Source organism: Salmo salar, chromosome 14, assembly GCF_965601325.2.
Source record: "Salmo salar chromosome 14, fSalSal1, whole genome shotgun sequence".
In the NCBI taxonomy this organism is placed as follows: Eukaryota; Metazoa; Chordata; class Actinopteri; order Salmoniformes; family Salmonidae; genus Salmo; species Salmo salar.
In genome coordinates this window covers 23,113,589-23,129,532 of record NC_138304.1, presented here as the reverse complement: position 1 = coordinate 23,129,532, position 15,944 = coordinate 23,113,589, and the positions used below count along the sequence as shown (strand labels likewise).

The window sequence follows — 15,944 nt, the reverse complement described above, 5'->3', positions numbered from 1 at the left end:
AAAAATTTTTTTGCCTGCCTATGTTTATTGACACGGTCATATTCAGCGGGTGTTGCACGTTCGTAAATTCATCAGTTATTCTGAGCTCTGGCACACTCAGACGAGAGTACTCGTGAAATCAGAGTAGCTAGATAGCCAGAGTGCATTTGCGAACGCAAAAGATATGCTAGCTAACTGGATAACAGTCATTCAGGTTCTTGCTAGCTAACCAAATGACACCTGCATCTCTAGCTGTGTATAGCCACTGAAAAAACGATGAGGGGAAAAAGTCAGTCACTCACCACTTCTGATCATTGCCCTTGCTAGTCTGATTGTATTGACATTCCCAGCTTTACTGACATTCGTCCGTTTTTGTCCAAAATATTGAGTCATTGAAACAGTGCATCACAAATGGAGACAGCAAACAATGTACCAGGCCAGCTGTGATTTACAACCTGATAGCAATATTTTATGGACTAGCAAGAAATGTATTGGTGAATTATATTAAACATGCATTGAACTGCATCCATCTATTCTGCCCGCAATGCCTTAGTGTATGTCATGGAACGTTGAGTCAAATAGAACCTATTTTTAAAACCTCTTATAAAGTTGGTTTTGTAGCATAAACTGGGAATGTAATATTAATCACTTGTTTCACATGTGCAAAGTAATTAAAGGGCTGTCAATTCCACTTTAAGTGTTATCCAATGTCCTTTATTATGGCTACTTAGATTGAGCACCTTTTAATTAAAATAACAGCTTTGTGTATATTTCAGGTTTATGCTGTGGTTATTATGCGTTTTTCCTTCTTCTGTAGGTTTGTTTGTTAAAGTGTCAGCAGGCTTCTACTACAGTATATCTGCTATACAGATGCAGACAGAGGTCATATGGGGCATAGAAACCTCCAGAGTACACCAGGCCATCCCAGTAGGCCAACCCAATATGTACCCCTTCTGCATGGATGGTTCCAACACCAAGGAGTGGCAGTTACAGATGCTGATTCCAAAGAAAGCTAAGGTAGCTGAACTAAATGACTATCGCCCTGTAGCACTCACTTCTGTCATCATGAATTGCTTTGAGAGACTAGTCAAGGATCATATCACCTCCACCCACTCCAATTTGCTTACCGCCCCAATAGGTCCACAGACGATACAATCGCCATCACACTGCCCTATCCCATCAGGACAAGAGGAATACCTATGTAAGAATGCTGTTCATTGACTACAGCTCAGCATTCAACACCATAGTACCCTCCAAACTCATCATTAAGCTTGAGACCCTGGGTCTCGACCCCGCCCTGTACAACTGGGTGCTGGACATCCTGACAGGTCGCTCCCAGGTGGTGAAGGTAGGAAACAACATCTCCACTCCGCTAATCCTCAACACTAAGGCCCCACAAGGGTGCCTTCTCAGCCCTCTCCTGTACTCCCTGTTCACCCACGACTGCGTGGCCATGCACGCCTCCAACTCAATCATCAAGTTTGCAGACGACACTACAGTAGTAGGCTTGATTACCAACAACGACAAGACAGCCTACAGGGAGGAGGTGAGGGCCCTCGGAGTGTGGTGTCAGGAAAATAACCTCTCACTCAATGTCAGCAAAACAAAAGAGATGATCGTGGACTTCAGGAAAAAGCAAAGGAAGCGCCTCCCTATCCACATCAACAGGACAGCAGTGGAGAAGGTGGAACGTTTTAAGTTCCTCGGTGTACATATCACCGACAAACTGAAATGATCCACACACACAGACAGTGTGGTGAAGAAGGCACAACAGCACCTCTTCAACCTCAGGAGGCTGAAAAAAAATGTGGTTTGTCACCGAAAACCCTCACTAACTTTTACAATTGAGAGCATCCTTTCGGGCTGTATCACCGCCTGGTACGGCAACTGCACCGCACACAACCGCAGGGCTCTCCAGAGGGTGGTGCGTTCTGCACAACGCATCACCATGGGCAAACTACCTGCCCTCCAGGACACCAACAACACCTGATGTCACAGGAAGGCAAAAAAGATAATAAAAGACAATAACCACCCAAGCCACTACCTGTTCACCCCGCTTCCATCCAGAAGGCAAGGTCAACACAGGTGCATCAAAGCTGGGACAGAGAGATAGAAACTATTTTTCAATCTCAAGGCCATCAGATTGTTAAACAGCCACCACTAGCACAGAGAGGTGGCTGCCTACCTACAGACTTGATATCAATGGCCACTTTAATAAATGGATCACCAGTCACTTTAATAATGCCACTTTAAGAATGATTACATATCTTGCATGACTCATCTCATATGTACAGTTGAAGTCGGAAGTTTACATACACCTTAGACAAATACATTTAAACTCAGTTTTTCACAATTCCTGACATGTAATCCGAGTAACAATTCCCTGTTTTAGGTCAGTTAGGATCATCACTTTATTTTAAGAATATGAAATAGCAGAATAATAGCAGAGAGAATTATGTATTTCGGCTTTTATTTCTTTCATCGCATTCCCAGTGGGTCAGAAGTTTACATACACTCAATTAGTATTTGGTAGCATTGCCTTTAAATTGTTTAACTTGGGTCAAATGTTTCAGGTAGCCTTCCACAAGCTTCCCACAATAAGTTGGGTGAATTTTGGCCCATTCCTCCTGACAGAGCTGGTGTAACTGAGTGAGGTTTGTAGGCCTCCTTGCTCGCACATGCTTTTTCAGTTCTGTCCACAAACTTTCTATAGGATTGAAGTGAGGGCTTTGTGATGGCCACTCCAATACCTTGACTTTGTTGTCCTTAAGCCATTTTGCCACAACTTTGGAAGTATGCTTGGGGTCATTGTCCATTTGGAAGACCCATTTGCGACCAAGCTCTAACTTCTTGACTGATGTCTTGTGATGTTGGTTCAATATATCTACATCATTTTCCTACCTCATGATGCCATCTATTTTTTGAAGTGCACCAGTCCCTCCTGCAGCAAAGCACCCCCACAATATGATGCTGCCACCCCCGTGCTTCACAGTTGGGATGGTGTTCTTCGGCTTGCATGCGTCCCCCTTTTTCCTCCAAACATAATGATGGTCATTATGGCCAAACAGTTCTATTTTTGTTTCATCAGACCAGAGGACATTTCCCCAAAAAGTACGATCTTTGTCCCCATGTGCAGTTGCAAACCGTAGTCTGGCTTTTTTATGGCAGTTTTGGAGCAGCGGCTTCTTCCTTGCTGAGCGGCCTTTCAGGTTATGTAGATATAGGACTCGTTTTACTGTGGATATAGATACCTTTGTACCTGTTTCCTCCAGCATCTTCACAAGGTCCTTTGCTGTTGTTCTGGGATTGATTTGCATTTTCGCACCAAAGTACGTTCATCTCTAGGAGACAGAACGTGTCTCCTTCCTGAGCGGTATGATGGCTGCGTGGTCCCACGGTGTTTATACTTGCATACTACTATTGTTTGTACAGATGAACGTGGTACCTTCAGGCATTTGGAAATTGCTCCCAAGGATGAACCCGACTTGTGGAGGTCTACACATTTTTCTGAGGTCTTGGCTGATTTCTTTTTATTTTCCCATGATGTCAAGCAAAGAGGCACTGAGTTTGAAGGTAGGCCTTGAAATACATCCACAGGTACACCTCCAATTGGCTCAAATGATGTCAATTAGCCTATCAGAAGCTTCTAAAGCCATGACATCATTTCCAGGAATTTCCCAAGCTGTTTAAAGGCATAGTCAACTTAGTGTATGTAAACTTCTGACCCACTGGAATTGTGAAACAGTGAATTATAAGTGAAATAATCTGTCTGTAAACAATTGTTGGAAAAATGACTTGTGTTATGCACAAAGTAGATGTCCTAACCGACTTTCCAAAACTAAAGCTTGTTAAGAAGAAATGTATGGAGTGGTTGAAAAACAAGTTTTAATGACTCCAACCTATGTGTATGTAAACATCCGACTGTATATACTGTATCCTTCACTATCTATTCTATTGTATATGCTGTCTATTCCATCTTAGCCACTCTGTCACTGCTCATCCATATATTTTATACTTATATATTCTCATCCCATTCCTTTACTAGATTATGTGTATTAGGTTTTGTTGTGGAATTGTTGGATACCACCTGTTAGATACTGCTGCACTGTCGGATCTAGAAGCATAAGCATTTCGCTACACCCGCAATAACATCTGCTAACCATGTGTATGTGACCAATAAAACTTGATTTGGACTAGTTAAAAACTTTACTGTGCCATCTTTACAAGTTATCCAGAGCTGTTGGAGCCAGACAGAAACACTTGTCAAAAACTGTCTTGAACGCATGGCATGAAAAACAAGGCCTCTACTGTGCAATGTTGTCAACAGCCCAGACCAGAGAGTACATGGAATATTGTTCACTTTGAGACAGATGAGCTGTTTTGGTCCACTTCAATCAGCTTTAATGGATCAAAACCTCTTTGCATTACAGATAAGGAGGGGCTTAAAACATTAGTACAATAATATCACAGTAATGTTTTCTTTGGTCACATTATTAGGGATGAGGGTTTTGTCACCCAGGTCAAGTCAGGCATCTCACTGATCTAAGAGATTATGATAAAGATGATAGATCAGTCCACTGTGAGCATTCCTGTGGAAGGGTCAACTTGATCAATATGATGCGATAACAATTGTGATAACAATTAATTTGGTGGGCCACTAAAAATGTAAACAGATAAAGGAATATGGCTACTTTGTTTCCATCAAAAATATATAACTATACAAATATTTCCTGGCAGCAAGCACAACCCCAATCTTGATTTGATAGCTGAAAATGAAAGCATCAAATTGGTTTTGTTTATTCCCCAGATTGCTATTTCCCTTGCTCTTACCTTGGCCAGCTGTCTTGGGGCAGGTCCACCAAAAAAATAAGAATTGGAGCTGAAGCTAATGGCTCCCCTGCGGCTGAGAACATGTTTAGGAACCGGCCTGTCTAGAGGCAAAACCGGTAACTGATAACATACTTCCATTGAACAGTCAATGCTCGGTCCAGCTCAAATTGCAATAAAAAAGCAACATAAAACGCATAGAAAAATTTGCATTTAAGCTGCTGGCACAACTGAAAATGTGGTAATTCCAATAACAGTTCCACTTCCCTTTATTTGAGTCGAATAGATTTGAGTGTAGAAGAAATGGGTTGTTCTATTTTTTTGATTCATCAAACTTGCACGTCACGTTATCGATAGCAATCCAACTGCTCTAATATTGTGTTCCAATATCCATATTTCATCCATTTGGATTTTTCACCATTATTCCCCTACTGAACTCAAATCCGGGCGTGAAAACGGAAAGGCCTCTTTCTTTTTGGTATCTCTGTAATAAATTGCTTCCTCATATTTAACAATATATATCCTTGTTTAATGGGGACTGTGCGCGCCAAAGCAAATCAAAACCAGACGATGAAAACGTAGACGGAAAAAATATTCCGAAAATAAGAGCCTTCATCTACAATGTTATATAAAAAGGAAATGTACAACTAAATGTGTATTTATTCTGTCCCTGCTTGAAGTGGTGGTGGTAGAGAAAGTATTCTGCATGCATTCAGTCCATTTTCACCGCGTTGCTGGCATAGATTACCGTAGCGCACAGACTGTCCATGTAGCAACACGGGGTTAATATGGGTTCTTCATGACCGTACACTCCGAAACAAATCATTTACCATGGGTCCAATAATTAACAGTAACAACAAAGACTACAACGCCACCGGAGTCCGTGTATTTCCTTTAGCTGACTCTACCTTCTTCCCAAACATAAATTCCCACCAGAGGTAGGTGGAGCTGTCGACTATCTAATGCGCCCTGTCTGAAACGTCCAATTGTATTTATCTATGGGATGTTACCCTCTTTGTGATTGGATGAAGAGGAACTGCTCATATAATACATAGAAGTCTATTGGCAGCATGAAAAGCGCAGCGCTCTCTCGTCCCATTTTGTCACTGTAGTACAGTGGTTCCCAACCAGGGGAACTAGGACCCCGTATTTGATTGAGTAGGTCTTGTTTGTTTACTTACTATCACAGATTATCCTATCCCCAGATGACCCTGTCACAGATATAATGTATTTATACGCTACCTAGGTTTTCTTATATTAAAATACCAATTGTACAGTGTAAACTATTTATTTATTTAACCTTTATTTAACTAGGCAAGTCAGTTAAGAACAAATTCTTATTTACAATGACTGCCTTCCCTGGCCAAACCCTAACCCGGACGACACTGGGCCAATTGTGCACAGCTCTAAACTACAGGTAACATGATTAGTGGATTATTGCAGAGATAACTGCTGAATCAATGGAGAACAGAATGTAAATGTGGCTTACTTTGTCCTCACATGTATAGGCCTACTTTGGAAGAAATCTAAATCAGTTATATGTTAGTCTGGACACATTTTAGTTGAAACTATTGTTTTTACTTGATGTGTGTGTTTATTGCATTGTTGGTCTACATTGTTCAGATTCCAAAGGAAGTCTAGAGGACAGTCTAGATGGAATAGGGGTGAGGAGTATAGGCAAACCTTCTTAAAGGGGCAGATGAATCAATAACAAAGCGGACACCCCACCTCTGTTTTGGTAAAAAGCTGAGGGATGAGCCTGGAGAAATGTAACCATTCTTAAATTCATAGACAGAGCTATTGATGCAAGGACTGACCATCCAATATATCAAAATGATAGTTTTAAATGTGTTGAGGCTATACAGGGTTTGTTTACATTTCAATTGTTTACAAACATTGGAGTAAAACAAGCTTATATTTCGGGTTCTGATGGGGTACGACAGTTGAACTAAGCTCATGAGTCATTTATAACTTATATTCTTCAAGAATCCCGAGTGGCGCAGCGGTCTATGGTACTGCATCTGGTTAGATTCCAGGCTGTATCACAATCGGCCGTGATTGAGAGTCCCATAGGGCACAATTGGCCCAGCATCGCCCGGGTTTGGCCGGGGTAGGCCGTCATTGTAAATAAGAATTTGTCCTTAACTGACTTGCCTAGATAAATAAAGGTTAAGTAAATAAACAAAAATCCAATGAGTATATATAATTAATTCATAAATCCAGACATGGATGTGGCAACTGCAGATTGGCCCTTTAAACTAATATGTAATTTACAGAGAGTAATTTGACTAAAGCCCTTAACACAGGAAACATGCCCGACAGAACATTAAACACGTTGTCCCCTTCCTAAATGGCACCCTATCCCCTATATAGTGTACTACTTCTGACCCCTGGACTTTGAGAGAGAGAAAAAGCCTCATCAAACCATGAGCTCATGATAGGATAGGGGAGGTATTATTTGGTACAGTAACATTGTGCTAGTGTATGTGTGTGTGTGTGCCTGCCTGCGAGCGAGAGAGAGTGTTCCAGTCCAAAAGTAGGTCATGCATGGGAGCTCCAGGCCAGCAAAGGCAAGCTATGGGGCAAGGATTTACAACTGCAGCTAAACTAAGTTACAGTGCTGATGCTGCAACATGAACTCACCGCATACAGTACAGACCTTATGGCAGCTAGCTTGTATCAAGACAGATAGAGGAATCAGAGTGAAAAATAACACCAACCTTGTAGGTACTCCATTTCACAAGCAAAATGTTGTTTCACATTTTTTAAGGATTCTTTAAATGGATGTAAGATGTGTTTACACTTTTTAATACACTTTTCTACATCATTTCATGTTCTCTATGATTGTAACTGAAGCTTTACTACACATATTATTCCAACGGCCAAGTAAAAGGGTATTCATTTCAATTAATGACTTCCCCAACACAGTGTTTTCACCACAGACTAGTCCCAGCGTAGACATGCTTTTCACCAGCGGGACCCTTGAGGAGCCAGCCAGGAAGTCACTAATACAGCACAGGTGAGTCTTCCATCTGGGTGTTTCCCAGGAGGCCCACACTCGTGTGTTTGTTTGTGTGTGTGTGTGTGTGTGTGTGTGTGTGTGTGTGTGTGTGTGTGTGTGTCTGTCTGTCTGTGTGTGTGTGTGTTTGTGTGTGTGTGTGTCTGTGAGTATGTGTGTGTGTGTGTGTGTGTGTGTGTGTGTGTGTGTGTGTGTGTGTGTGTGTGTGTGTGTGTGTGTGTGTGTGTGTGTGTGTGTGTGTGTGTGTACTGAATGCTCAGTCACCACCATCACATGTCATCCAACAGGAAAAAATCCAAATAACAATTATGGCTCAGAGATTAGCAGAGGTGACCTCTGATCAGAATCAATGACAGGGTATTTTTTCTCCCAAAATAAACTTTGCATTTACGTCAGAGGACAGTCCGTAAAACAGGAAGGACTAACTATTCACTCCTCCTGCCATATGTTCACTTTATCAGCCATATGTGCTCTCATCAAATCTGATACTTTATATGTCAAATCAAATCAAAACACATTTTATGTCACATGCGCCGAATACCGTGAAACGCTTACTTACAAGCCCTTAACCAACAATGCAGTTTTAAGAAAAATAAGAGTTAAGAAAAAAATGTTCAAAATAAACTAAAGTAAATAAGTTACACAATAAAACAACAATAACAACAACTGGGGTACCAGGACTGAGTCAATGTGTGGGGGTACAAGTTAGTCCAGGTAATTGCGGTAATATGTACATGTAGGTAGGGGTAAAGTGACTATGCATAGATAATAAACAGAGAGTAGCAGCAACGCCAATGCAAATAGTCTGGGTAGCTATTTGAGTAATTGTTCAGCAGTCTTATGGTTTTGGGGTAAAAGCTGTTAAGATGTAACTGGCATTGCATTATATGTACAACGTTATATGGCATTACAATTTTAAAAATTCCAAGTTCTTCAGTGCCTCCAGACTGCAGTACTGTAACAATACACTAAACATTCCTGTGAGTTTGTCACCACCCTGCGATGAAAATATGCTATTACATAAAAGAGTGACAGTAAGCTACAACAAACCATTGCAAACTGGAAAAAGTAGTATTCACAACTATCCTCCCCTACCCATTTCCATGAACTACTGTATGTGGCAGTGTTTCCTATGATATTGTGAATGTAGGCCCTACCTTAAAATATTTTCATTTTGAATAGAAATCACAATATTTTTCCTCAATAACAGTTACAAATTTGTGCACTACATTATAAATAACCATTGTACACACAATCACTTGATGGTGTGATCTTTGGGTGGTCAAAACACCTGTTCAACTTGAGATGATAACTTGAAAAGTAAACCTGTCATGTGAACTTCATGTCAACATAAACCTCTTGTTTTATCAACCAGATACAGAAACTATGAAGTCCTCTCTCCATATTGATTCTCGACCCCCAGTCCCTAGTCATAGTGATTCTAAAGAAGAGCCCTCTCCAGCATCTTGCCCTCTGTTCTCTCAGACCCCTACCCAGGAGTTGTCATGCCTACATTCAGTCACACTATTCAAGCAGCAGACTGTGTTGGCTGAAACCTGATCAAGGCTACACAGGAGTGTATTGCAGGCCCATTGGTGGCCTGTGAAATTCAAGCCCTCTAGTTTCTGAATGTTTTATTTCACCGCATCTCAGGTTTAGTCTGACAAACAGTAGCTAGCAGTCCACTGCAACTCCATCATTACCATACACTTCACCAGGTAGACAGAGGACTTTAACTGAGGACTTTAATACTGTAAAGAAATAAGATGGCTACTGCAGCATAATATTAGAACAAGGAAGCCAGGTATCTATTTTGTACCTTTGGATGATAATTTCTTGATTGTGCATTTCTTTGCTGTCAAATAAGAGTTCCATGGTTTGACTGAGTGTATTTTTTTAATAGTTGAATTTGTTTTAATCTAATTGACCCTCTTTCTCCAGCAGGTAATGGTTGTAGGATGTCTGAACCAAGGCAGCGCTCTCTGTCCACCTCAGGGGAGTCTCTGTATCAAGTTCTAGGGCTAGAGAAAGGTTGTAACCATGATGACATCAAGAAGTCCTACAGGTGGGAATTGACAACAAAGGCACCAGCAGTTCACATTGATCAATCAATCAATCAATCAATCAATCAATCTATCTATCTATCTATCTATCTATCTATCTATCTATCTATCTATCTATCTATCTATCTATCTATCTATCTATCTATCTATCTATCTATCTATCTATCTATCTATCTATCTATCTATCTATCTATCTATCTATCTATCTATCTATCTATCTATCTATCTATCTATCTATCTATCTATCTATCTATCTACGGTATCTATCTATCTATCTACGGTATCTATCTATCTATCTATCTATCTATCTATCTATCTATCTATCTATCTATCTATCTATCTATCTATCTATCTATCTATCTATCTATCTATCTATCTATCTATCTATCTATCTATCTATCTATCATCTATCTATCTATCTATCATCTATCTATCTATCTATCTATCTATCTATCTATCTATCTATCTATCTATCTATCTATCTATCTATCTATCTATCTATCTATCTATCTATCTATCTATCTATCTATCTATCTATCTATCTATCTATCTATCTATCTATCTATCTACGGTATCTATCTATCTATATATATATATACATATACATATCACATCTACACTGACTGTACAAAGCATTAAGAATAAAATAAAATAACATTTGTCACATGTGTCGAATACAACAGGTGTAGAGCTTAAAATGAAATGCTTACTTACAAGCCTTTAACCAACAATGCAGTTCAAGAAATAGAGTCAAGAAAATATTTACTAAATAAACAAAGGTAAAGAATAAAATAAAAAGTAACACAATAAAATAACAATAATGAGGCTATATACATGGGGTACCGGTACTGAGTCAATGTGCGGGGTTACAGGTTAGTCGAGGTAATTTGTACATGTAGGTAGGGTTAAAGTTACTATTGGGGTTAGGGTAATTAAATAGTCCGGGTGGCCATTTGATTAATTGTTCAGCGGTCTTATGGCTTGGGGGTAGAAGCTGTTAAGGAGCCTTTTGGACCTAGACTTGGTGCTTCGGTACCGCTTGCTGTGCGGTAGCAGAGAGAACAGTCTATGACTAGGGTGGCTGTAGTCTTTGACAATTTTATGATCCTTCCTCTGACACTGCCTAGTATACAGGTCCTGGATGGCAGGAAGCTTGGCCCCAGCGATGAACTGGGCCGTACTCACTACCCTGTGTAGCACCTTATGGTCGGATGCCGAGCAGTTGCCATACCAGGTGGTGATGCAACCGGTCAGGATGCTCTCGATGGTGCAGCTGTAGAACTTTTTGAGGATCTGGGGACCCATGCCAAATCTTTTCAGTCTCCTGAGGAGGAAAAGCAGTTGTCGTACCCTCTTCACGACTGTCTTGGTGTGTTTGGACCATGATAGTTTGTTGGTGATGTGGACGCCAAGAAACTTGAAACTCTCGACCCGATCCACTACAGCCCCGTCGATGTGAATGGGGGCGTGTTCGGCCCTCCTTTTCCTGTAGTCCACAATCACTATCATATCTATCACATCTAAATCTATCACTATGACATCGACACTCAGTGGCCAGTGTATTAGGTACACCACCCTGTTCACGAAAATGGTTAGCTTCTACAGACAGTGAGTCACATGGCTGTGGCTTGCTATACAAAACAGGCAGACAAGCATTCAGTTTCTGTAATATTGAACATTAAAATTGGCAAAATGAGTGACCTAAGCGACTTTGAGCATGGTATGATCATCGGTGCCAGGCGTGCTGCTTCTATTATCTCAGAAACGTCCGGCCTCCAGGGCTTTTCTCGCACGACAGTGTCTAGGGTTTACAGAGAATGGTGCGACAAACAAAAAACATCCAGTCAGCGGCAGTCCTGTGGGCGAATACAGCTTGGTGTTGAGAGATCGAAGAAGAATGGCAAGAATCGTGCAAGATAACAAGCAGGCCACAAACAGGCAAATAACAGCGCAGTACAACAGTGGTGTGCAGAACGGCATCTCGAAGCGCACAACTCGTCGGTCCTTGTCGAAGATGGGCTACTGCAGCAGACGACCACACTGGGATCCACTCCTATCAGATAAAAACCAGAAGAAGCGGCTCCAGTGGGCACGCGATCACCAACACTGGACAATTGAGGAGTGGAAAAACATTGCCTAGTCCGACGAATCCCATTTCCTGTTGCGTCAAGCTGATGGTAGAGTCAGGATTTGGCATAAGCTGCATAAGTCCATGGCCCCATCCTGCCTGGTGTCAACGGTACAGGCTGGTGGCGGTGATGTAATGGTGTGGTTCATGTATTCCTTGCACACGTTAGGTCCCTTGATACCAATTGAGCTACTTTTCCATCCCACAAAGAATTCAGGCTGTTCTGGAGGCAAAGGGGGGTCTAACCTAGGGTGTATCCAATAAACTATCACATCCACACTGAGTATTAAGAACACCTGCTCTTTCCATGACAGACTGACCAGGTGAATCCAGGTTCAATCTATGATCCCTTATTGATGTCACTTGTTAAATCCTCTTCAATCAATGTAGATTAAGAGGAGGAGACAGATTAAAGAAGGATTTTTAAGCCCTGAGACAATAGACATGGATTGTGTGAATGTGCATAGACAAAAAGATGTAAGCACCATTGAACAGATCTTGGTAGTAGGTGCCAGGCGCACCGGTTTGTGACAATAACTGCAATGCTGCTGGGTTTTTCATGCTCAACAGTTTCCCGTGTGTATCAAGAAAGGTCCACCACCCAAAGGACATCTAGCCAACTTGACACAACTGTGGGAATCATTGGAGTCAACATGGGCCAGCTTCCCTGTGGAATGCTGTCGACACCTTGTAAAGTCCATGCCCCAACGAATTGAGGCTGTTCTGAGGGCAAAAGGGGGTTGCAACTGAATATTAGGAAGGTGTTCTTAATGTTTTGTACACTCAGTTTATATGTATTATATACTGTATTCCACATGAGATGTTGGGAAGAAATTATGTTATACTGTAGACACTCGTACCAGGATGAATCACATTTTCCATTGCAGTGCTAGGAATATGGAACCAAATATTACACTTTTAACTAAATGTAGTACACTATAAGTGAATTTGTCAAAATACTTCAAATTGGGGTCTATATACATGAAGTTCTTTCATTTCTAAACGGTTAAACCGATATGTATGAACATACCCTCAAATTAAAGGTGACATTCTGTGATGTCGCTTCATAAAAAACATTTGATCTCAAATCCAAAATGCTGGAGTATAGAGCCAAATTAAAAGTTTTGTCTTCACTGTCCAAATAAATACATAGGTGAGTGTATGTGTTATGCCCCTATGACCTATTTTGTTGGAAATGGTAGCTGACATGCCATTATTAAATGCAGACGCGAATAACCCCTAATGATATTCATGTTTCATATTCTCTGAACTGTATTCATTCAGTATCTTGAATGAATTAGACATTTTTATGAACATCACTATCTCTGAAGTAGTTTATAATACAAAAAAATACATTTTCAGAGCATGTTCGCTCACCTCATCAGACACATTTTTTACATTTTAGTCATTTAGCAGATGCTCTTATCCAGAGCGACTTACATACATTTCATACTTTTTAAAATCTTTTTATTTTTTTCTCCGTACTGGTCCCCGTGGGAAGCGAACCCACAACCCTGGCGTTGCAAACGCCATGCTCCACCAACTGAGCCACACATCTCCTCTGTGTTGTTTTCTGCCAGACAGTAGATGGGGCAGTGGACTTAGCTCCAGCAGGGCTGATCAAATGGTACATTAACTAACCTATACAAACAAGTGTGTGTCTAGATATGTCAATGAAATACCAGCCAGAGAGCGGGCATAGAGCTGTAGGGTAAACACTAAACTGACAATACAACCTCTATCTTTGCACATTATCTCTCATCCAGTTTCTGAAACCACAAGCGAGAGGTTCACCAAGTTCTGTTGTCCATTTTCTACCCTGATTTTTGATATTATTGTGTGTTCATTGATTTACTTTTGAATGCCTTTCAGAAAATTAGCTCTGAGATACCACCCGGACAAGAACCCTGACAACCCAGAGACGGCAGAGAAATTCAAGGAGCTCAATAGCGCTAATTCCATCCTGTCAGACGTCACAAAGAGAAACATCTATGACAGCTACGGCTCCCTTGGACTTTACGTGGCCCAGCAGTTTGGAGAGGAGAATGTCAACACTTACTTCATGCTCTCTACCTGGTGGGCTAAGGTGAGCCTTCACAATCATAAAGAGTCCCTGGATGATTTGCTGTGAGTCCCTGCATGCGTGTGTGGTTGTCTGTGTGTATGTCTGTGTGTGCATTAGTTCATGATTGCATGTTGGTTTGTTTGTGTTGTGTTAACCTATATCTCTCTCCTTTCAGGGTCTCTTTGCCCTGTGTGGCGTGATAACGGGGTGCTACTGCTGCTGCTGCCTGTGCTGCTGCTGTAACTGCTGCTGTGGGAAGCTGAAGCCGATGCCTCCTGGAGATGGAACAGATAGCTATGTCTCCCCTGAAGACCTGGAGGAGGAGATCCAGTACGACATGGAGACTGGTGAGGGGACACACTCAGTGAGGGCACACACACACATGCACACACACATACACACACCCATAAGCACACACAGGCTCACACACACAAGCATTTCACACTTGAGGAGGGCAAGAGGCAAAGGGAACAACAACTCATATAGTTAAAGTGTACGGCTTGCAAGCACCAGTAGACAGATGGTCCCGTCACACCACTAACACACTTCACAAGAAGGAACTGATGACCAATGCCCATATGGTAAGGTGAGCTTACTTTACACCAACATGGAGGGAAGTGAAAGTTCATGACTACCGCCAACATACACAACAATGTATGACCAGACTTAAGAAACTCATAGCTACCCTTGCCGCTACGATTTCAACAGCACAATATTCATATAACATCCATTTAGGTATAGCTGACGGAGAAAAAAAATCCCTGTTTATAAATTACAATTCTCACTGTGAATGTTAGTTTATTACATGTTCAGAAATGTATGGGAGGCAGTGAAGCCAGATAAATAGCTAATTATTTTTGGACAACTCATCAATTATGGGAAGTAAAGGAGCAATTATGTACAATGTGCAAATGTCTCCGCAGTTTCAACAACAAGTAGATGTGGTAGATTTGTGTTGATGCGATATATCCTTCTTGTGCCAGTCAGAACCATTTCCTATAACCTCTTAGGAAAATAATAGATGAATAAATGATTTCTAAACATACCTTTACATCTTCTGCAAACAACAAACAAACTAAACATACCCTTAAATAGTAAAGTTTAACATCAATGTATCCCTGAACAGAACGAGAGAATATACCACAATAAGAAGGACAAATGTATCTATGCTGATCATCTAATATTGTAGGGATTTTCTGTGTCATTATTCACACTGTTGTCTAATCCTAGATGTGGACACTCCGGTTGTGCACCAGCCAACTAATGCCAGTGAGAAGACGCAGTTGATTGGGGATGGGCACCGAAGCTACACCTGAACTTGGATGTCTATAAACAGTAGCGGCACTAGACTACATAAACACTACACAGCCTATTTCTATGTCAATGACTGTTCCCACACTCAAACCCAATTGCATTGTCTGGAAATCAGTGCTTTTGGTTGTTTTTATTCACTTTTCTTGATTTCAGTTTTGGGGTTTTCATTGGATGTAGTTGATGTCATTGTTCCCCTGCAAAACCAATCCATCATCTCCATTCACTGAACTAAACACTCTGGAGTGCATTGGTTTTACTTATCACCTACAATACACTACAAACAGCTCAGTGTGGAAAGATTACGTGTATGTATAAAATACAACTAAAGTATTTTGTCGAAATTAAATGTATGATTTTATCTATCTATACAGTCAACATGAAATGGTATCTGATTATCTTGGTATGAGTGTGGTATATATTTGTTTTAAGTCTCCATCCTGAGGAAAGGTTCTGAGTCAATGTGGGACTGCGGCATTACTTACAGTGTCAGCGTAGTGTAATTACTTAATTTGTTAGGCGACCACTGTTTCGCAATGGATCATGTTTGTC

General features: G+C 41.0%; 2 protein-coding genes across 5 annotated transcripts in view; one reads left to right on the top strand and one right to left on the bottom strand.

The window, feature by feature from the left end:
• Positions 1-5,746, bottom strand: part of LOC106569043 (high affinity 3',5'-cyclic-AMP phosphodiesterase 7A) — a 52,932-nt gene extending 47,186 nt beyond the window's left edge. For all 4 annotated transcript variants that reach the window (XM_014139990.3, XM_014139991.3, XM_014139992.3 and 1 more), the window contains exon 1: positions 4,810-5,746. In XM_014139990.3, coding sequence (XP_013995465.3) covers positions 4,810-4,947 — 138 coding nt within the window. In that variant the 5' untranslated portion in view covers positions 4,948-5,746. The remainder of the gene's footprint in view (positions 1-4,809) is intronic.
• Positions 5,747-9,772: 4,026 nt separating this feature from the next.
• LOC106569113 (dnaJ homolog subfamily C member 5) lies at positions 9,773-15,674 on the top strand. Its single transcript, XM_014140097.2, has 4 exons — positions 9,773-9,890; positions 13,889-14,102; positions 14,257-14,428; positions 15,312-15,674. Exons 1-4 carry the CDS (start codon positions 9,784-9,786, stop codon positions 15,395-15,397), a joined length of 579 nt encoding a protein of 192 aa, XP_013995572.2. The 5' UTR covers positions 9,773-9,783; the 3' UTR covers positions 15,398-15,674.
• Positions 15,675-15,944: the final 270 nt, after the last annotated feature.